Consider the following 21732-nt stretch of genomic DNA (forward strand, 5'->3'; position numbering starts at 1 on the left):
TAATCAGGCAACCAGTTATGGATATCATTTAGAGCTTTACAATAAAGTATATCCAATTGTCATTGCAATATCACAATTGCAAAAGGACTGCTTAAATGCAATATTTCTGAAGGCTATGCAGTTTCAGGCGCATTGCACGAAAGCGCTGCCTTCCAATAATAACCTTGCTGACTAAGTTGGACTTTTACTACTCCTGTAAAATTACTAACATAGATCTTAGTGACCAAGATCGGAAAGCCCAGAAAGCGATGAAAGAAAAGAAAGGCAGTACAGAGGAAAATGTGTGTTGTAATCAAAATTGTTATTGCAATATTTAATAGTATTGCAATGTCATATCTTCCTAAAGCGGTGCAGCCCAAATATCAAATAAAACAAATTTAATTTCATCCTTTGAAGAATATGCAAGTTTGCCAACTTAGAGAATAAATGACCAGTCTCTATTTTGAATGGGTTTTAATTGTAGAAAGAATATCAACCAAAACCTAAACACTGATTTACTCTACCAGTCAAAAGTTTGGACTCACCTTCTCACTGAATGGTTTGTCTTTATTTCTATTACTACCTCTGGGAACTCCTTCAAGACAGCTGGAAAACTATTTCCATCGTAAAGATCATCGAGAGAAGGCCAAGAGTGACCAAAGCAATAATCAGAACAATGGGGGGGTATTTAGAAAAAGCTAAAATGTACAAGACGTTTTGAGTTATTTCACAATTTTGAGTTTCATACATAATTCTATATACTTTTGAGTCATAGTTTTGATGTCTTCACTGTGTGAAGAAAGTCATAAAAACAGGGAAAAGCCATTGAAAGACAAAGGTGAGTCCAAACTTTTGACTGGTGGTGTACCTCCGACTGAGTGAAATAAACATTTTATCCCCTTCAAAAAAGGTTAGAATCACACACAAATCAGGATATTAACCAATAATAAATCCTTCTGATCTCTGTTTTCTTGTTTCCTCAATTACAACCTCTCAACCCACACAGACAAGATTAGAGAGCTGCCAAAGGAAGTTAGGGAAAAGATAACAAGCAAGAGGGTGAAGATTCCTGGTGCACATTTTGCTCAGTTAGAAGAAATGGAGAATAACCATCTGTCGCCCCATGCTCTGGACCTTCATGCAAGATGTCGCCTCACTGGGGTGAGGATAATTAGGAGAAATGTGACGGCTCATCCTGCGACTACACATCAACACAGAAATAAATGTAATCTCTTATCAAATGTGTTTGTCTCACGTTCTGCAGTCCAACATTTAAAAGAAATCGAGACTGTTAATTATTCTTTCTAAGTGAGTAAGCATGTGCTGTTTGTATTTTTAGTCACAGAAAAAAATATGTAACGGTTGATAAAAGCATTTTAGTCACAACCAGCCACATGCTAGAAGCTAGACTTAAATTAAATGCTGTGGTCTCCACTAAGACAGACAAGACCACAGATTAGAAGTGAAAAGCAGCGTTTAAAAAAAAATACAGTTAGTTATTTATTTAATCAAATGAGATTGGTAAACATAACTTTAAAACAGCTGTCTTTATGTTAAAGTGGTTATATTCTGCACAACATGCTATTACCTGGTTGCACAATTGTGCACACCTTTAGACAAACACTTTGATTTATGCACCTTCCCATCCCGTTTCAAAACTTAGTCACCCTGGGTACACACCCAACATCTATTATAGTGAATCTGACTAACTAGAAAAACTTCAGATGTCCAAGTGGGATATTTGTTCATTAGCATAACTTATCTAAAGCCGTAGTTTGCAAACAGGTTACAGGGAATCAGAAGGATCTCACTGCATCTCTTTAATGTCAACAATTTAAAAGGGGCATTAATCTATCAGGTCTGGCTCTAGAGAGGTTTAATTACTATCTCTCTGGATAAATATTTCTTTTTGCGAATCCGTTCATGTTGGACTCCAAGAACCTGTCGTGTGTGGTACCCCAGGGCTCAGTCTTGGGTCCCATTCTCTTACTTTTGTATATTCTCCCCTAGACCAGATAATCAGGCAGTTCCCTGTCTCATTATCTATATGCTGATGATATTCACACCTACTGTTCCTTTAAGCCAACTGAATTTTAAAGTTTCTTTACTTGATAAACTCTTAATAGTATCAAACAGTGGCTCTGTGACACCTTCTTGCAGGTAAACTCTGATAAGAAGGAAGCCCGAGTTATCTCTTACTAGAACCAAATAACTAAAACCAAGCAATATCGTAGTTTATTGGCCTTCTCTTAAAAACCAAACCTTAGAACCTTGGTATTATTATTATTATTTTTTCATTCTACCCTGTCATTGGAGAGCCATTCTTATGGAAATATTCAGAAAGTATTTCTTTCAGGAAAGAAACATTTATAAGCTTTGGTGTCAAAAGTTGGACCAGTGATCATTATTCGTGCTTTTATTTAATCTCTTCCTGACTATTGTAACAGCCTTTTTATGTTTTAAAAAAAATGATCTTGACACTCTCCTTTCAGTTCAGAATGCTGTTACAAGGCTTTTTTTAACCAACACACAAAGTTGAAGGAACCAATTGTCGACTTTAGGAGGTGTAAAACAGAGATTCAGCCCTTCATTATAAACGGGGACAGGGTGGAGAGGGTGCCACATTCCACGTTCCTGAGCAGCTACATCAGCGAAGATCTGACCGGGAAAGTCAACTCCACCTGAAACCTGAAGAAGGCACAGCAGAGACTGTACTTCCTGAGGACCCTCAGGAGGAACAACCTGAGAACTGAGCTTTTGGTGTCCTATTGGTGTTCTGTGGAGTCGTTGTTGAGCAATGGCACCTCACTGTAGTTCTCCAGCAGAGAGGAAGCAGCTCCAGACGGTCATAAACGCTGCCTAGAGGCTGATTGACTGCTTTCATGCATCTCTGGAGGAGCTCTACAGGACTTCCCGCCTCGGGAGAGCCCACAGCATCATCAACGACCCTGACCATCACCTCTTCAAACTCCTGAACTCAGGGAGGCGTTTCATGGCAATAAAGTCAAAAACTAAGACTAAAAATCCATCCATTCATCCATAAGTTTTCTTATTTATTTGCACTGCCTTTGAGAGTTGCTATTCTTTAAATTTCGTTGTACTTTCTTGCACAGTGACAATAAAACAATTCCGATTCTGACAAAAGAGGCAGCACATTACTTCAGTTTTAATGTCTATACATTGGCTACTGGTACATTTTAAAATGTCACTTTTAGAGCCCTGTGTGGTCAAGTCCCAGCCTATAATCACTGACCTTCTGGAGAGGTACACCCCTGCTGGCAGTTTTTGAGTTCGTCCAGTCAGAAATTTAAAGAGGAACTCATTTTAGGACCAGAGGGTTTAGGTCCTTTAGAGCCATGGCCCCTTGTGTAGGTGTTGCCTTCATCTCTGCGTTGTCTTGACTCTGTTGATTCTTCTAAGAAGCAGCTGAGGACTCATTTATTCAGATTGGCTTTTAACTAGTGTCATGCTGTATGATGTTTCATGTGTGCTGTTTTGATCTTTTCTTTTACGTTTTCTGTTTTGTTTTATTGTGAAGCACTGTTTTGTTTTTTTACTTCCCTACTTAATTTTGAAAAATCTAATTTATCCATTTCTAATTTAAATCTTATATTAAAAAAAATATACACTTCAATATAAATCAACAGAAATTAAACATTTCATATATTTGCTGACTAGCGTTTTGCAGGTTTTCACTGGTAGATGATTAATCTTTTTTGATGGATGTTTGTAAAAAAAATGTTTTTACATAAAATGAAGTCAAGAGGGAAACTGGACAGGGCAGTAATACTCAAGAACAGTCTGTCACAACAATGTCCTATATTCTCTGTCTAAACAAAAAGTAGCTTTGATGAAGAGAAAAAAACTTTGTGCCACAATTCCTAGAGGTATGTTTGGCACCAAAAACCAAGCATGACCAGAATATCATTGTTTGAACAGTGAAATGTGGTGATAGTAGCATAATGATAAGGGGGTCATTTTCTTTAGATGGAAAAGGCGTACTCGTTAAGGTGAATAAAATTATGAACACCTATAAATATAAATCAGTTTTAACCTGGAACGTTAGATTTCAGTGTCACTGTTAATCCAGGCAATCAACCAAACAATGACCTCACGTAAAGAAAATGAAAGCTGTGGATTGGCTTAACTGAGTCAATAACTAAATACGACAGTCTGAAAATCTGCCGAGTCACGCAGGTTGTGGACATGAGACATTCCCACAATGGCGGTAAGGTAGAGTGGGAAAACAGCGATGAGTCCTGCCAAAGAAGAGTGAAGGCCATTTTTCAACTAAAAGATGTTTTAACAAGGTATTAGTTTAAGTTTTTTCATCTTGTGAGTATGTTAATTCATTATTTAAACTGTACAGGGTATGTAGCCGGTCACATTAAAGGGGTAAAATGGTCATATAAGTTATATATTTTCTAGGGCTGGGCAAGTTAACGCGTTAATTTCGCGTTAATTCATTAGACTATTAACGGCGATATTTACTTTAACGCGCATTAACGCATGTTGCTCACATGCTTTTATTTTGTGAAGGTCTGTTGCTGCGGTGTAGGGGTTTGAATCAGAACAGTAGGTGGCGATAATGCGCCAATAACCTCGCTGTCAGCCAAACCTCGGATTCAAAGAAGAAGAAAGGTGCTGGCCGGAAAAAAACAAAGCCAACATGCGGAAGGCGGTGTTTCCCGCAGGAATTTGCTTAGGCGAGGCGGTGAGTTGGCGAACGGAACAAGTTTTGTGCGGAGCGGAGCGGGGGGGGGGGGGGGGGGTCTGCTTAGACGCCGTCGGTGAAGTCGCTTCTCGTTTCAAAGTATCCATGTGTTTTTGCCTGTTTTTCCCTGACATTCACTATTTGCACGCAAGAAAGCAACAACAAAAAAACGCGTGTTAACGTCAAATAAACGCAAGCATATCGAGTTAGCAAGCGTTTCAGTTTAAAGTTCTTCCAGCAACGAATGTGACAGAAACAAGTTAGTTGTAACCACTGCCAAGTTAAACTTTGGTATTTAACATAAAATGGTAATGCTGCTCCCTGCTGGTACCTCAGAAATTGCCCGTTTTTGGTAGATTTTTTACCCATAAAGAGAATTCCCTGTCAGTGGCAATAAGCTTTAATTTATTATTATTGCTATTTTTTGTTTTACATGTTTAAGTTGAGCTTTACACTAAATATGTGTTACTGATAAGTGCTACAAATGTTACAACACTTTTGTTCATATGGCAGCAGAACATTAAAATAAAAGTGCTCTTTACACTACTTTTGAATTCATTCTTGGAGTTTGTAAATACAATGCGATTAATCATGATTAATCAGGCAAATTATGCAATTAATCGCGATTAAATATTTTAATCGTTGCCCAGCCCTAATATTTTCACATCACAAACGCCCGACATTTTATCAAGGCTGCGTAAACTTTCTAGAGCGTCTGCAGACAGAGAATTCTGAGCAACACTTTAGCTCTGAGAAGTAAAAAAAATGGTGATAAACTAGTTTGAGCGCTCTGTTTAAAAAATGAAGGCGTTACCTCCAGCGCAGGAGTGTGTCGGAGCAGTGCTGCTCTCGCCCTCTGAAGAGAGCGGTCCATCAGTTTGTGCAGCCGAAGTATCAGTTTACGCAGTCCCATCTGCTTCAGAGCTTTATCCACAAATGGTCTGTAAATAGCGGTGGGGCAGAACACCTCGCCTCCAGCCGCCGCCGCCGCCGCCGCCTCCGCGCTTCCAGAAGCGGCGGCTGGGAGGAACTCCTCCTCCGACAGCAGCCGGGCAAATTTGGGCGTCAGGATGGGAGACAGCTCTTCCTCCGCCAGGTGTCCGACCTCCCCGTCCACGTCCGCGTCTCTGTCCTCCACGTCGCTCTCGGCGGTGAACGTGGCCGTCGAGTCGTTCTCGTCCTCCTCGTTGTCCTCGTCGTTGCCGCGGGAGCAGCGAGGCGACGGTATCTCGAAGACGGGCCAGCCGATGCGCGACAGGTCGTGGAGGCCCAGCACGGTGGCCATGACGCGCAGCTTCTGGTTGAGGTCCTGGGTGATGTTGAGCCACAGGCAGAGCGCCTGCACCCTGCCCTGGAAATCCCGGGCGGCGTACTTCTCGTAGTCTTTCTGCAGCGCCTGTAGCGACGGGTACAGCGCCTCGACGGACTCCAGGAGCTCCATGACCTTCTTGACCTGCTCAAAGGCCAGCCGCTGGCGTTGGAGGTGCTCCCTGCAGTCGGCGCCCGACCCCAAAGGCTCGGCCACGTTCATCGCCGACGGGGAGTGGGCGCTGAAGCCCCAGGAGTCTACTCCACAGTGGTTGGTCTCCGCTACGGCCGACGATCCTTCCTCGGTCTGACACAGACCCTGGATCGATTGAGACTCTGAACACTGGGCTCCTCTCAGGCTGTCGTAGTTGACCTTAAAGTGCAGCACCTTGTTGATGATGTCGGGGATAACTTTGCGCTCGGTGAATAGAAAAACGTCCTGGTCGCTGGTGGAGCGCCTTTCGTGCCACGCCTGCAGCTCCAGCCACAGGATCTCGTTGTTGTGGCCCATGAAGGCCATGTTCTCCAAGCCCCTCTGCTCCTTCTCCTTCCTCTTAGAGGACATAGACGTGAGCTTGAGCAGCAGGCGCAGCGTTTCGAAGAACTTGAGGCGGTCGGCGGGGCAGTCCGTCCTGGAGGTCTGCCGGTGGGTCCGGTGGGGGATAGTCACGGGCAGCTTGGAGCTGCTGCAGCCCAGGCTCAGGTAATGTTTCCTCGGATCCATGCTGAGCGAACCCAAGTTCCCCGGCTTGCCGATCGTATCTAACATGAAAGCGCCTTCGAAGCTCTTCTTCTGGTCTCTCTCTGTGGAGCGGAGTGTGGCCCTCAGCCTTTTGCCTTGCTTGTAGCTGATGTCGTCGGGGGTCTCGGCCGGCTTGGGACCTTCTGTCTGGACAGATGGGCTAACATCTGCTGGATTAGGAAAGGAGAGGTGAAGTCAGTACAGCGGAGGAGTCTTCTGCATTGCTTGGCGATATATCGGCTTATTAGCTTACCCTTGTTTGGAGGGCGTCCGGTACCCCTGGGCTGGCTGCCCTTTGGTTTGCCAAACATGCGTTTCATCTGACGCTGCGTGTAAGGAGGAGAAGTGCCGTAAATAGTTTCGTCTTCCTCGCTGGGGAAGTCAGAGGAGTCGTCAACCTCGGAGTTCTGCTGGGACGCATCTTCCGCTGGCTTGGCCTGCCTGAATGGATAAAATGAAAGGGGAGAAATATTCAATTCAATTCAGTTTTATTTATATAGCGCCAAATCATGAAACATGTCATCTCAAGGCACTTTACAAAATCAAGTTCAATCATATTATACAGATTGGGTCAGATTATACAGATTGGTCAAAAATGTCCTATATAAGGGAATCAGTTGATTGCATCAAAGTCCCAAGAAGCAGCATTCACTCCTGGGGAAGCGTAGAGCCACAGGGAGAGTCATCTGCATTGTACATGGCTTTGCTGCAATCCCTCATACTGAGCAAGCATGAAGCGACAGTGGGAAGAAAAACTTCCCATTACCGGGAAGGAAAACCTCCGGCAGAACCAGGCTCAGTATGAACGGTCATCTGCCTCGACCGACTGGGGGTTACAGAAGACAGAGCAGAGACACAACAAGAGAGACAAAAAAGCACAGAAGCACACATATATATAATATATATGTCGACGTTATAAAGTACGTGGGCTGGAGTGTCGTATTTACAGAATCAAATATGAACTGGAGGGGATGCTAAAGGAAATCCTGCATTAGGGCTGGACGATAATTCAATAACGATAAATATCGATCGATAGACGTGTGGTTCAATATAAAAAAAAAACAGGGGTCAATAAAAAGTTCAATAAAAGAACATTGCATTCTAGCCCATCGTGTAGGTTAATACTACAGTCATCACATCCTCCCAACCAATCACAAACCCAGGGAAGCTCCATGAGCCTTCAGAGAGATCAGGGAGCACATGTTCTTTTTTTCTTTTTTAACACTTACAGTTTTTGTAAAAAGTTGGTTCAATAAAAGGGTTGTGTTTGAATTCATTTATTTAAAAATAGGTCATCAAGCAACAGCATAAAATGGCCAGAACTGCACTTAAAATGTATATTTAGAATTTTTGTGATAATTATCGATATCGATCAATATGATTTCTATTTTATTGATATGCTTTTTTTCTATATATCGTCCAGCCCTATCATGCATTTTTCCAGTCATATCAAAATTGAAATTTGTCAACAAGAGCAAACTGTGCCGAGTTGTCGGCCGAATCGTCTCTCTTTAAAACCTCCTTTAAAGAGAAACAAACATGTTGCCTAAATGGTAACGAGACTGACTGGATGTGCGCAGCAACAAGCAGCGAGTCTCAAGACTAACTCTTCCCATTTTGAGTCTGGCAACTTTCTAAATGTAGAACAGCGGTCGTCTGTGTGTGACTAGTAAGTCGTTTAGATAGTTTAATAACCTATGGTGAAAACGGAGGCTTAAGCAGCTAGAGAGACAAATCCATAATCATTATCCGTGCCTGCCATGTCATCAACCATACTGAACAAGTTTTCCCAAGAACACTAAGGCTACGTTCACACTGCAGGTCTTAATGCTCAATTCCGATTTTTTTTTTTTGTGAAATCTGATTTTTTTGCGTGCTCGTTCACATTTCCAAATATATGCGATTTGTATGTGATCTCCTGTGTGAACTGAATTCATACAACTTAAGTGTCCCGCATGTGCAGCTGAGGACGCGATGACGTCACACGTAGCAAGCGTCCTCAGTGTTTGCGGAAGTAAACATGGATTATAATGCTGGCGCGCATTTTGCGGTCATTAATTTATTTTCTAACCGGAGCTTTCCGTCCACTGAATGCTATTCTCATTGTAGTCCGCTGTGGGTGTCGTCCAGGGGCGGTTCTAGACAGGGGCCAACAGGGGCCCATGCCCCTGTAGAAATGGCCCTGGCCCCTGTTATGGCCCCTGTACTAAAAGCATGATGTTAAATAAACTTCTCATAATTATTCGCAATGGCAAATAAACCATAACTGATTGGTCAGTTTGACCAATGTTTTTCTTTACCTAGCTTTACTCTAAAAATAATTTAAAACGTAAAATGTTTCACCTTTAGCCGTATTGAGCAGGGGGGCAATGTTTCCAACTGCTAGATCAGGTGTCTGAAACCTACAGTTAACCATTTTATTGTTTTTTAATTTTTATGTTCTGTGCCCCTGTGAAAAAACACTGGCCCCACATTGGCCCCCCTGGTAAATTTGGTCTAGAACCGCCCCTGGTGTCGTCTTTCTTCCTGCTTCTGCATAGTAGGACGCAGATTAGTGACGTTTGTCGAGTATCGGTGACGTAGAGGTCGGATAAATGCGACCCGGCCGTACAGACACAGGTCGCATTTGAAAAGATCAGATATGTGTTGTTCAGACTGTCATAAAAAGATCAGATCTAGGTCGCATATGGGCAAAAAAAATCGGAATTGGGTCATTTCAGGCTGCAGTGTGAACGTAGCCTAAGAGATTATGATGAATCGTTATGATGCTGAACTCGCGGTCCCTTAGCTGGTCCTTTATCACCCCTGCCCTGCATGTTTTAGACGTCTCTCTGATGCGGCACACCTGATTCAAAAGATGGCATGAGTTCCTCGGCAGCCATCGGGAGCTGCAGCAGCCTGTTAATCATTCATTCGTATAATTCGGGTGTGTGGCAGCAAGGAGACACCTAAAACACACAGGGCAGTGGTACTTGAGCACCAGGATGGAGAACCACTGCTCTAGACTGTTGGCTGGCCTGGTCGGGGAAGCAAAAAAAAAAAAAAGGATCATTTTCCAGTCAGTAAACACACTACACCCTAGTACACACTCGTTCCGGATGCCATTACTCGGTGAAGATGGCTTCAGTATCAGTAAGGTGTTAGAAAAAGGAAGTCAGAGGAAGCCAGAAGCTATGTAAACTGGATTTCTAAAAAACATGTTGGTTATTCAGGCTGCGACGCAGTTACAGAGAGCGCGACTTCCAGCGGATAACAGGAAGGCTCAGTGGCCTACAGCACAATTACTGCATTTTATCTTTTAGACATTTTAACCGTTGTTACAGCGGTGGGCCTTTATTGTATCGTTTTATCATTATTGAGAAATATTTCTTTTGATAGGAATTTGAGTTTATCTTGACAACGATATCAAATTAGTGGCATCTGAAAACTCCCAAAAGTGCAAGTATCGTCAGGATTGTTATTTCTGCTATTTTCTTCATTGTTTTTTTTTTTTAGAGCATCAATAAATATCAATGGATTCAAAAATAAAATGAAGTACAGTGACTGCAGTTTAGTGATAAAAATCACACACCGTTATGCAACTAGTGTCCTGATGAAACATATTTTGAATTTTGTTTTAATATAAGTCACATTATTAAATGTGTTTTTAAGGACATCATTTGTTTTTATTGGGCTGTAATTGACAATAGTAATTATAACAGAAACCTCTAATATGTAATCCAAATTCCAGATAATTTTTTTAATTCTGTTGACAATTTGTCTTTGTTTTGAGATGATGAAATAATCTCGCTTTAAAGTGACTCCTACGTGACAGCAATGTGAAGTCACCTCTGATCCTGTTATAAATAATAAATGCTCTGAACAGGAAGGCTAAGGGAAAATAATACTTTTTCAATGTTCCAGCTTTATTAAGCTTAATTAGTTTGTAAAGAAAAAAATGTATGTTTGCAAATCAAAGGAGATTAGAAACCAGTCACCAATATTGAGATCAGTGCATTTCTACTCAACAAGAATTGGACTCGATATGGAAGTGAAGCCTGGCTGCAATTCTGCTGAAGGAAATCACGCAGCGTGACTTGTAAGGTTTTCCTTTTGGAAACCAGGAACAAACGGCACGCTTTCCCAGATTACAATGTCAAGAGCTTTGTCCTTCAAAGTCTTTCTTAGGCGTTTTTAATAGGATTAAAACAGAAAGGCTGGAGAGTTTGACCCCCCCCCCCCCCACAAAAAAATACAAGAAAGAAACAGATGAGGAGTTGAATGAAAATGGGTTATATCTTCGCCGATCCCCACGACTCCCTTCATTAATCATCTAAGCGGGACCGGGAAGCATTCCCCAACACGTGCCTGTTAACATCTGTGTAGTGGAAATATAAAAGGAGAAAGGCTGGATCCCCTTTTCCCCTGGGGAGAGCGATTGTTAAAGTAGGCGGAGGGGATAATCCAGATATCAGTTGGCGAAGCTTTTTGAGGAGGCGAAGAGAAAACGTCCAGATTCTGTCGCCCATCTGCCCCAAAGCAGAACGTCAGACAAAACACACAATGAGTCCTCGGGCAGCTGTAGACTGACAGGCACCTGCTGCCAATGCATGTGCAGGTCTAGATGTATCAGTTATGTCACAAGGCAAAAAGAACTTTAACATTTTTAAAAGTAATACTAGTCCTTAGAGATATATCCCATCAGAGGTTAACTTAGGTTAACAGCTTAATTGCATCCGAACAATCCCAACATTAGGGGATGATATTTATTTTACAGCAAAAAAAGACATTTTTCTCATGATTTTCCTGCTTCCAAATCCCAAATTGTTTGGCTGAGATAAAAATAGTTTGAAAAAAAAAAAATGAATGACTGAATAATCTTTATTTGATTTTTATTTTGAATATGTGCATAATAAATGTATAGGAACAAAAGCAAAACATTTCATCGCCACATTTATAGAATGTTTTTGTTTTTTTCCTCAATAATAAAATTTTAGATAACGCAATATATAGATATAAAAAAGGCGACTATTCAACCATTTCCAGATTGAAAAAAAAAATGTAATTTACATGTAAAGTAACCCGACATATAGATAATGCATGTAGTCTCCACTATGCATAAATGATTACTTAAATAATTATTGTTATTCTTATGGCGGGTTAGACTTTTTAATAATTTCAGTCTCTGATTAATAAAAGAGATGACGTTACTACATTAGATATGACGGTAAGAACAGGAAGTGGTTTTCAAGAGAAAAGGGAATACCGTAATCTCTTTAAATTAGCTTTAAAACACAAAATCGAACTACTGAGTTCAGGACATGTTTGTTTAACATGTTTATTGTGGAGGTTGGAAGGAAACTGTCTCAGTTCATCTGCTGAACTGATGCTATAAAATAGATTCTTGTCAAAATGCTTTAGGCATAAAGCTTGATATTATATTAGTTAGTTACTTAGTACAAGCCAAGAATCAGATTCAACGCCGATGGTGCAGGACATCTGAGAAGTTACATAGACAAACAAAGACCTACGTAAAGCTAGGTAGAAGTTAACTTAGCAGCTCACTATTCCTAAGGCTGCATGGAGCGAGGACAAAATCAGAAAGTCATAATCAGAAAGTCCAACTTCCAGCTACATTTAAGACTTGGGGGCTGAAATACCTCTGCTTTAAAGTCACTTTCTTATGCTTTCGTCTGTTGAAGCGTGTGACATTGATTTGACGGCCAAGCAAGAAAACTGTTATTTTAGTCGGGGTTACGAAATACGGGTTTGAATGGCAATCAATTTAAAGAAGTAACACTACCTGCAAAACGAATCCTAGATTTCACCGTTTTAATCATTAAAACCGGTAAATGTTTTTTATTTTTGTAACATAATAGCTAGTTTATGAATTCCAGAATATCCAGAATCTATAGACCGTACCATCGGATCCCCGTCTCTAAATGGCTTTGGCAGACTGACAACACATCCTTTTTATTTCCAAGATCTAACGCCGAATTGGCGACCGCAAAGAGACAGTATGGGTGGGTGGAAATGTAGCTAAAATAAAACAACATCCATCAGTACAAGAGGGCCAGAAAACACACAGTGTGTCAGAGAAAACAACTAGGGCTGGGCGATAAAATCGATTTAATCGATTAATTCGAATTTACAATTCTTTAAGATTTCATTTTTGGAAAATCTGGATTTTATTTTGCCAATACACTCATTGGGTTTCCATGAAGAGAACAGAATGTAATGCTGAATATATGTTTAGGCAAAATTATTGTCAAAATATTGTTAAGTGGAAACTTTTTTTTACCATAATGCGAGGTACTTTATTTACTTTTTTTTTTTAATTAGTTTGAAGTTTACAAGTGCAGTGAAGCCTGTTCTTAGCTCAATGTGTAATACCACTAGCAGCAAATGTTTTGTTATATTTTCATTGTTTATAATGGCACGGCTGCCATCTTGTTTTGCATGTTTCAAAGCTTGTTTTTAGTTGCACTTTGAATTCAGGTCAACTCCCTGACGAAATGCTTGACATAAAAAGCAAGGTTTTAAAATAATTTCTTTAATTTCTTTTTATGAAACAAAAAGGAGCAAAAAAAAAAATAAATCGATTAATCGGATTTGGTATGATAAAATCAGAGATTTATTTTTTAATCCATATCGCCCAGCCCTAAAAACAACTTAAAGCAGCAAAACCTTGATGTCAGGTTCCTTAGATTCTTATCCCTGTAATAATGCAACTACATATTTCAGAAACCTGTTGCCCGAGCGCACCTTTGCCGTCACAGTGACGTATTGGCACGCATTACACAACAACAATTAGGCCATGTGAATATTGGAAGAAAAAAAAAATATGCAGGGCTGTTTTACGTCTGAAGATAAAAATAGTACATGCATAAGAGAGGGAACTGACCTAAAGTAAAAAAAAAAGAAAAAAAAGCTTGTCAACACAAAAAGAGCATGACTAAATCACTCGGGAATGAAGGAGGAAGCAGGGACGCCACCGCCGCTGTTGGCTACTTGTATTAAAGGCCGAGAAGATTCTTCTGATTCGTTTTTTTTATCTTACATTTCCCTAAACCTACGCACCAACTGCACAGAGAAAGTTGAGGGGGCCTTTGTGTCCCACCAGTTAACTACGGCCACACCGCGGTCGGCAAGCTGCTCCCCGCCGGCCGCCGCTAGTGAATTATCGCTGCAGATGGTGTCTGGCTGCTCTCAATGGCTCATCTGATGGCTCATTGGGAGTCCAATAAAAAGGCCAGAGGAATGCTCGTGCCCCCCCCCCCCCCACCCCACCCCGAGTAGGAACACTAAGCGAATAATAAACAGCACAAAAAAAACGAAAGTCTTTTCTGAATAGCGACAGACGCGGCAATACCGGAGGCTGCCAGAGTCAGGGGAGGGGGCTGACCTTTGACACCGACCAACCACCCCATTGTACAAGCATGGGGGACCCCCATTGTGTCGCTGTGACACGTGGCCCGTGAGGCCCACGGCTGAATGCCACACAGCTGGTTAGTGAGCACACTTGCTTACAATGCCGAAACTAAAGGGGATTTTTTTTTTTTTTTTTTTTATTATCATTCGGGAGAGAGGAAGAGGAGGAAAAAGGTGGCTGGAGTTTTGCAAGAGCACACTTTGCTCTAATTAGGTCATGCAGGCATAGCTGAAGCTCTGCAGGCTGAAGACATACTTTGATTACCCCCCACTGTAAAAAAAAAAAAAAAAAAAGTATGTGTCTACTAGCTACTGCTTTCAGCTCATAGGAAACTGCTGATGTTGTGCAAAAAAAAAAAAAAAAAAAAAAAAAAAAAGCCTGTGCACTTGCAATCTGACGCATTCTGCAACGCCAATCTCTGACCCGTTCGTACGAACTGGCATTGAAGGGCAAAGAGAAGCACAGATCACAGTCCTGGGATCAGAGTACGGCACAATTCGCAAACAATAACCACGCCGTACTCGGCCACGCCCGTTCGCGGGGAACAGCGCGACACTGCCAGGGCTGGACCCTCCCGGGCCTCTCCGACGTGCAACCGGCCGCGCAGGGCACGTTCGCGTGCAACAGTGGAGCTTTATCCTGCAGGATAGTGCGTCTAAGGTACGGTTAAATTACAGTGCAGCTGAAGTGGAGGAGAAACCGCTGTGGGCCCGAATGCGGCGGCGGAGGCCCAGACTAATAACTCCTTGTCCCGTTAAAATAAAGGAGAGATTTTTTGCTCACTGCGCGGCTACAGCATGAGTCAAACAGGAAAGCTGAGAGACTTTTATTCATCTCGGACGACCTGCAGCTGTCTGCTCTCTACCTTTAAAACCTAATCGGAAACCTCGCCCTCGTTGGCAGGAGATATAGCTTTCACTTTCGCTTGCAGGCATGCGTGCTAACAACATAAAATGCCAAACACGAAGATCAATGCATATCCAGGACTTCTCTGGTGTGCACCTTCATAATCAGAGTTTTGGAGACACGGAGGAAATGGCCGATTATTATGGCAGAATGTGAGAGAAAAAAATGAGTTCCTCCACAGCAGGTGTGGGCAGAGATAAGATGCAGTCAGGAGACGTTAAGAGGGCCATCCGTCTGTATTCTGCCAGCCTGGGCCGACAGCAAATGTAGACATTAATGAGTTCCACCCAAAGAGAGAGGCTCTGGGGCTCCAGGCAGCAATCTGCAGCACACAGTGCACCACATCCTGAAATCTCTGGAATGCCTGTGAGCCACAATGTCTTCAGACTGACCGAGAACGAGGCATTATTGACAAAGGACCTCTGTACTTGCAGAGATAGAGATAGCCTTCAATTGCAGAGCTAGCACGTAACTCATCTTTCTCGAGTGAGAGAGAGAGAGAGAGCTGAGAGTTTGAACTGTGCTCCCAGGCTCGATTAGTGGTGCAAAGTAAAGCTGAATTCTGCATGCATGCATGCACGGGCCCCATTTCAGTTTTAAAATGGTGTTTATTTGCAGAGCTCTGCGCTTGGAGCAAAACGGGAGGCGTGTTGTTTTCGTTGCAGAAGGTGTGCATTGTCGCTTTCCAACAGAAGGAAAAGACGGACATGCACCGACTGAGCGTCCAGAGGATCGCTGCATGCATTCTCTTTTCATGCACGGGTCAAATGCTAAAAAAAAGATAAAAAAAAAAAGATTTTCTTCCTATTCATTTAAATGCATCAAAACTAAATTGTAGCCAATAAACCCATCAGCCTAAATCATACACTGTGATTAGAGATGCTCAGATCAGCCTTTTCCAGGCAGATGCCTAAAGACATATAAAAGGAGAAACAAATGTGGTGCAAATTATTTGATAGGATATTACCTTTGTAGGAGGCACAAAATTAAGGAATTCCAAGCTTGTCCCCAATTACGCATTGATAAATAAGTCCCTAACGTTTATATCCAACAACATGGTGGGAGCTTTTAGCTTGGATGCATTTAATAAACATGAAAAATATTCACATTTTATGAGTACAAGACTAGCTGGTCAGTGATCCGAACTGATCAGGGGAAAACGGTTGTGTCCGAGCTCTGGCTGGTGGATTTCTGCAGCTCCGCTGTTTATTTAAATTTCAAAGTAACTGGAAAAGGAGACGATGCAGAGTTGCAGCTGCAGGGGTTTTGCTGGGAAGCGACGTTCGCTCTTCCTGGTTCTGCTCTGACTGCAGAGCACTGCAAATGGTCTATACTTTAAAGGCGAAATGACACCTTTAACCCCTTATGACCCGAGAACTTTAGTCGGCTTTTAGACACCTAAAAAAAAAATGAAATAGACCAGTTTGATCAATTGTAGATAGATAGATAGATAGATAGATAGATAGATAGATAGATAGATAGATAGATAGATAGATAGATAGATAGATAGATAGATAGATAGATAGAATTTGTGAAGAGAAACTGATCATTTTCAGGCATCAAAAAGATTATGTTTGGACTAAAATGATCGGGTCTTAAGGAGGTTAAGCAGTCTTTAGCGTCTTCATTTCTGCCCATTGATTGGTGCATCTCCTGACTATGTTGTTCATTTAGGAGTTCAATTAAAAACAATGTTTAAGAATACCGTAAGCTTAGATGGAGTAGCGCTTCATTTTTTTTCCTTCACTTTTAGCTGAAATCAAATCTATGAGCTCTATCGAAGCAGCTGCAGCACCATAGCAACAACAACAGCAACAGCAACAACAACAACAAAAAGAAAAAAGAAATCTAAATCAGCAGGCCAGACCTCAGTGAAACACAGAAATCAGCGCAGGAAAAAAAAAGCCTGATCGGTGCGCCTCTAATTAAAAGCTTTGATTCGGCATTGCGATACCAATCGGTGCACAAACTAAACATGGTTTGGAAACAAAAGCAACTGCTGTGCGAGGAGGTCATAATTATAATTATCATTTCCATGCAACAGTGCTGGACAGCGAAAACATCAACAGGGTCAGTGTTGCACAATCACTCAAACTGTTTGTGTATCCACTTCGACTGAGTGGCCACAAGAGGTAATAGCAACCGGCCAGTGCACAATCCCCTTTTCTTTTTTTTTTTTTTCCTGCGTGTGAAACAAACCACTAAAGAAAAGGACTGCTTACTTACTGAAAACCAAGATTATGGCCAATGACGAGCCCTGATTCTACACGATAAATGTCCCCAAAAGTTACTTTCCGTGCAGACAAACAACTGCTTGCGGGGAGAGAGGAGGGAGGAGAGGGGAAGACATAACAGCAGATTCCTGGGTGTCTGTCGTGGAAAAAAACCGCATCAGCATTTTCATAAAGGAGACGTGCATTCATGGTAAACGTTTTAAAAAAAGAAGAAGAAGGAGAAGAGCAGCATGCATTCGCCTATGATCCTGCAGAAATGCTCATCGCACGTAGCATTCGTGTTCGCAAATATCGACAACAATGTCTGGACGTTTCCAGAGAATAATTGTGAGAGGAAAGGGGAAAAAAATACACATGCACAAAACAAACCGTGCAGAAAATATGCGAAAACTCTGGATTGACAACACCAGTGGGAAGCAACATGCTAGCTGAAGTCAGCAAAGTTTGCGCTTCGCGGTTATGATGAAGCACAAAGTCTGGAAACCTCGAAGGAAGAAAAAAAAAACGAACCCCTTAAACAAAGCGTCCATAATACGTTTGTTTTTTTGTTTGTTTTTTTACCGAAATGGTCCAACCTGAGCTCCGCCTGCCTGCGGGGAGCAACTCGCTGGCGAACAATAAACTGTCAGGCTACATGGAGAGCTTAGCTAGCAGCTCCCTGACATGTCGCTTCACAGTTCCTCCCCGGCGTTACCTTCAGCGTCTGCAGAGCATCCCCCGCTTCGCTGTGGACGCCAGCGGTCTGCTGAGGGACGAATGTCTGCACAAACCTATCAGCAACCCCCCCATCCCTTAACACCCACCACCGCCACCCCCCTAAAAAAAAAAAAAAAGTTTACAACTCCACTGTTGCAAATGCATCAACGTGCACACTATTTGACAGGAAGTCGGTTTCTGATGGGGTACGCGAGCGCTCCCGTGCAGCTTCAACGCGGCTCCCTATTTGGCAAGACGGGCTGCTGCTGGTGAAGAGTCTGTTCTACAAATCCAACATACCTGCTCGGTTTGTTGCGGTCCGGAGGCTCCATAGCGAACAAGTGGCTTCTTGCTCCTACCGGTGCATGAGCAACGCCATCTCTAATCGGTCTCTGGTGCACTTTGCACCGATCAATCTTTGCACTAGAGGTGAATTTTGGTGTCTTTAAATCACTTTCTATCCGCCGGCACGGTAGACTCTCGCTTGTGCGTATGCCGTCGCCATTTTTCCAACGTTCATTGAGGAGGAGCAACACAGCCTTTCATGACTACGGCGGCCCGGATAGGTCACTTCTGCTGTCATATTAACCGAGAAGGGAAGCTGCTATTATCGTCAGAGCAGAGTCACAATGAATCAGTTGTCGTTTGGTCACAACTTGACCGGTGAGGATGAATAATCAAACTTGGAATTTATTTATTTATTTGTGCATTTGCGAGTATATTTCTCTATATAAATTGGATCTGTTGGTCTTGTAAATGACTTTGAGATTATTTTGTGTGTGAATTGGCACAAAATAAAGACACTGCATCGAGCTGAACTTTTCAGACAAAACCAATGTCTAATTGGAAGGAAAATTATATATGGTGTTCAAAAATTCTAATAAATGAAAATCATTTAGCAGATTTATACCCATTTACTCCCATACCCCTAAAGATCCACTGTTGCCAAAAATGCCATCAGAAGTCACCTGATTAGTAAATAGAATCCCCCTGTGTGTAATTTTAATCTGTTTAAATGTAACCAATTCACTTCAATTTTGTTCATATAGCACCAAGGGACTATATATAGTCAAATTTGATCAAATCATCCAGACAGATTGCTCAAAAAGTTTCCTATCTAAGTATACCCAGCGGATTGCATTGAGTCTTGACAAGCAGTATTCACAAAGAGCATGGAGCCACAGTGGACACTTGTATGCATTGTCGTTGGCTTTGCAGCAATCCCTCATACCAAGCATGCATGTAGCTACAGTGGAGAGGAAAACTCCCCTTTAACAGGAAGATATCCTCCAGCAGAACCAGGCTCAGTGTGAACACAGCCATCTGCCACGACTGACTGGCAGAGCAGAGACACAAAAGAGCACAGAAGCACACATTGATCCAGGAATGTTTTCTGAGTTAGAGATGTGTAATGGCAGATGATCTGCCATCCTGGCTGGTGTCGCAGATAAACAGAACGCCAGACCAGATGTACCTACAATTTAACATAAAGTTAAAGGTTGAAATAACAACAAATAATGCTAAATTGGAGAACAGTAGGAGAACTCAGCAGAGTGTGCAAAATAGATATTGATGTCCTCGAGTAGCCTAATCCTATAGCAGCACAACTACAGAGATAGCTCACAATAACCTAAGCCACTCTAACTATAAGCTTTGTAACAAAACAAAAAAAGTTGGGTCCACAGGCAGGCAGGTATTCAACCAAACACAGAGTTATGATTCAAAAGGTTTATTGAAGGGGATGAGTCGTGGTAGATGAGGCAGGTAAGCAGAACCAGACTTAACAGGTGAATCATGGATGAAGGTGCAGAGCAGGAGACCAGATACAGGTAGTGACAGACCAGAACAGGTGATGTGGACCAGGGAATCACCAGAATGGGCAGAGCAAGCAGCTGGAACTAATGGGGAAACAGGCACACTTGTGTAGCACGCAGACACAGGAAACTTTTATCAGAAGAGTCCACATGGCTGAGCACACAGGAACTGGTAGAGGCAGGGCACATCACACTACACGAGATGCAGGATTGATTGAGACAGGTACATGTAGACAGGTGAACAGGTAAGCCGAGTTGACTGCAATTAGTGGCAACGGGTGGAGCTGATCTAGAGCAGAGTGGTGGCTGGAGGGAGACTGAGCTGATTGGATGATGCCTTAGAGGTGAAGGCTGATTTTTGACAAACAAAAACCTAAATCATGACACCTACAGCACATTCAAGTCGTTCTAGGAGTGTTGCGATCAAGTCTTTCTAGGACAGTATTGCGATCAACTGTATCAACTGCTGCACTAAGATCTAACAGGACAATTACAGGCACAAGTCCATTGTTTGAGGCCATGAGAAAATCATTAGTGACTTTCACCAGAGCTGTTTCAGTGCTATGATGAGCTCTGAGATCATTACTGTGTAAATGTTCACATACTTGATTAGAATTTTTTTTTCTCAAGGTCTTTAGATAAGAAAGGAAGATTAGATACAGGTCTGTAATTTATTAAGTTATTTTGATCAAGAGAGGGTTTCTTAAGTAAAGGTTTAATAACAGCTACTTTAAAAGCCTGTAGTACATATCTGTTTACTAAGGATAGATACATCAATTCTAAAATGGGACAGTAATCAAAGGGAATACTTCCTTGCATATCTTGGTTGGGATTTGGTCTAACATACAAGTTAAAGTTTTAGATCAGGGGTCACCAACCTTTTTGAAACTGAGAACTACTTTATTGGTGTTGTGTCATATGAATGGCTGTACTGACCTTTGAACTAGAAGAGTCTGAACTTACCTTAATGTAATGTAAAATAAACATATTTTCATGCTTTTATATATATATATATATATATATATATATATATATATATATATCTATATATATATATATATATATATATATATATATATATATATATATATCTTAAATGTGCAAGTGTGAATAAACATGAGTAATGGAATAAAATAAAGTTTTAGATGCAGCTCACTGGCTGGTAGCACTGTTCTTAGAACAGGCTCGTGGGCGCCACATGTTGTCCTCAGGGTCTACTCGGTGTCTGCAGGCACCATGTTGCTGACCACTGGTTTAGATGAAGCTAACATTTTAAATAACTCAGAAAGTTCCAGTGGGTCTAAACAGTCCAATTAGGTTCTAAAGATTCCTCCAATGCTGCCTCTTATACAGAGGACCAAGAAATCATGTTTGGGAGGTTGACAATTATGTTATTTTTAATGGAATCAATTTCATTTATAAAGAATCCCATTACTAAGTCATTACTACTGAGAGCTGAGAGGAGCCCTGACTGTGTAAGTTTGGCAACTGTACTAAAAAGAAACCAAAGATTATTTTTATTCTCCTCTATTAAAGATGAAAAATATGCTCATATGTACATTTTGTGATTTTTTTTTTTTTTCAGATTAGGTAGGATTCCTCTTGGTGTGTAGAGCGACATTTTCTCTCCAACTTCCTAATGTCTGTACCACATCAGGGAGCCAGCTTCCTATAAATTATTACCTTATTTTTTAAGAGGTTCATATTGCCTAATGCAAAACGCAATGAGTGAGTAACACCATCAACAAGAGCCTTGTGTGAACCGAGTCCAACCGTGCAGAGGCGGAATAGGGTGCCTGGCAAGGTACAGCTGCAGCACGGCACTCCCACACCACTTCCACATTCAGTGGAACCCCAGGTTCTTGATTTTATTAATGCAATTATTTCTCTGGGAGATGATTAAGGCTCGAACTGGTAATTTAGGATTA

General features: G+C 41.7%; 1 protein-coding gene across 4 annotated transcripts in view; it reads right to left on the reverse strand.

Annotated features, from left to right (window-relative positions):
• The window catches only part of map3k4 (mitogen-activated protein kinase kinase kinase 4), a 37074-nt gene extending 18537 nt beyond the window's left edge, over positions 1–18537 (reverse strand). For 2 of the 4 annotated variants that reach the window (XM_012859269.3, XM_012859267.3), the window contains exons 1-3: positions 18291–18537; positions 6997–7184; positions 5508–6913 (exon numbers count right to left, since the gene is read on the reverse strand). In XM_012859269.3, the coding sequence (XP_012714723.2) occupies positions 5508–6913; positions 6997–7184; positions 18291–18322 (1626 nt within the window). In that variant the 5' untranslated portion in view covers positions 18323–18537. Of the gene's footprint in view, positions 1–5507; positions 6914–6996; positions 7185–17988; positions 18090–18290 lie in introns of those variants that run through there. The other 2 variants (XM_012859268.3, XM_012859270.3) reach the window with 2 other exon arrangements.
• Positions 18538–21732: the final 3195 nt, after the last annotated feature.

This window comes from Fundulus heteroclitus, chromosome 22 (assembly GCF_011125445.2).
Source record: "Fundulus heteroclitus isolate FHET01 chromosome 22, MU-UCD_Fhet_4.1, whole genome shotgun sequence".
NCBI classification, from domain to species: Eukaryota; Metazoa; Chordata; class Actinopteri; order Cyprinodontiformes; family Fundulidae; genus Fundulus; species Fundulus heteroclitus.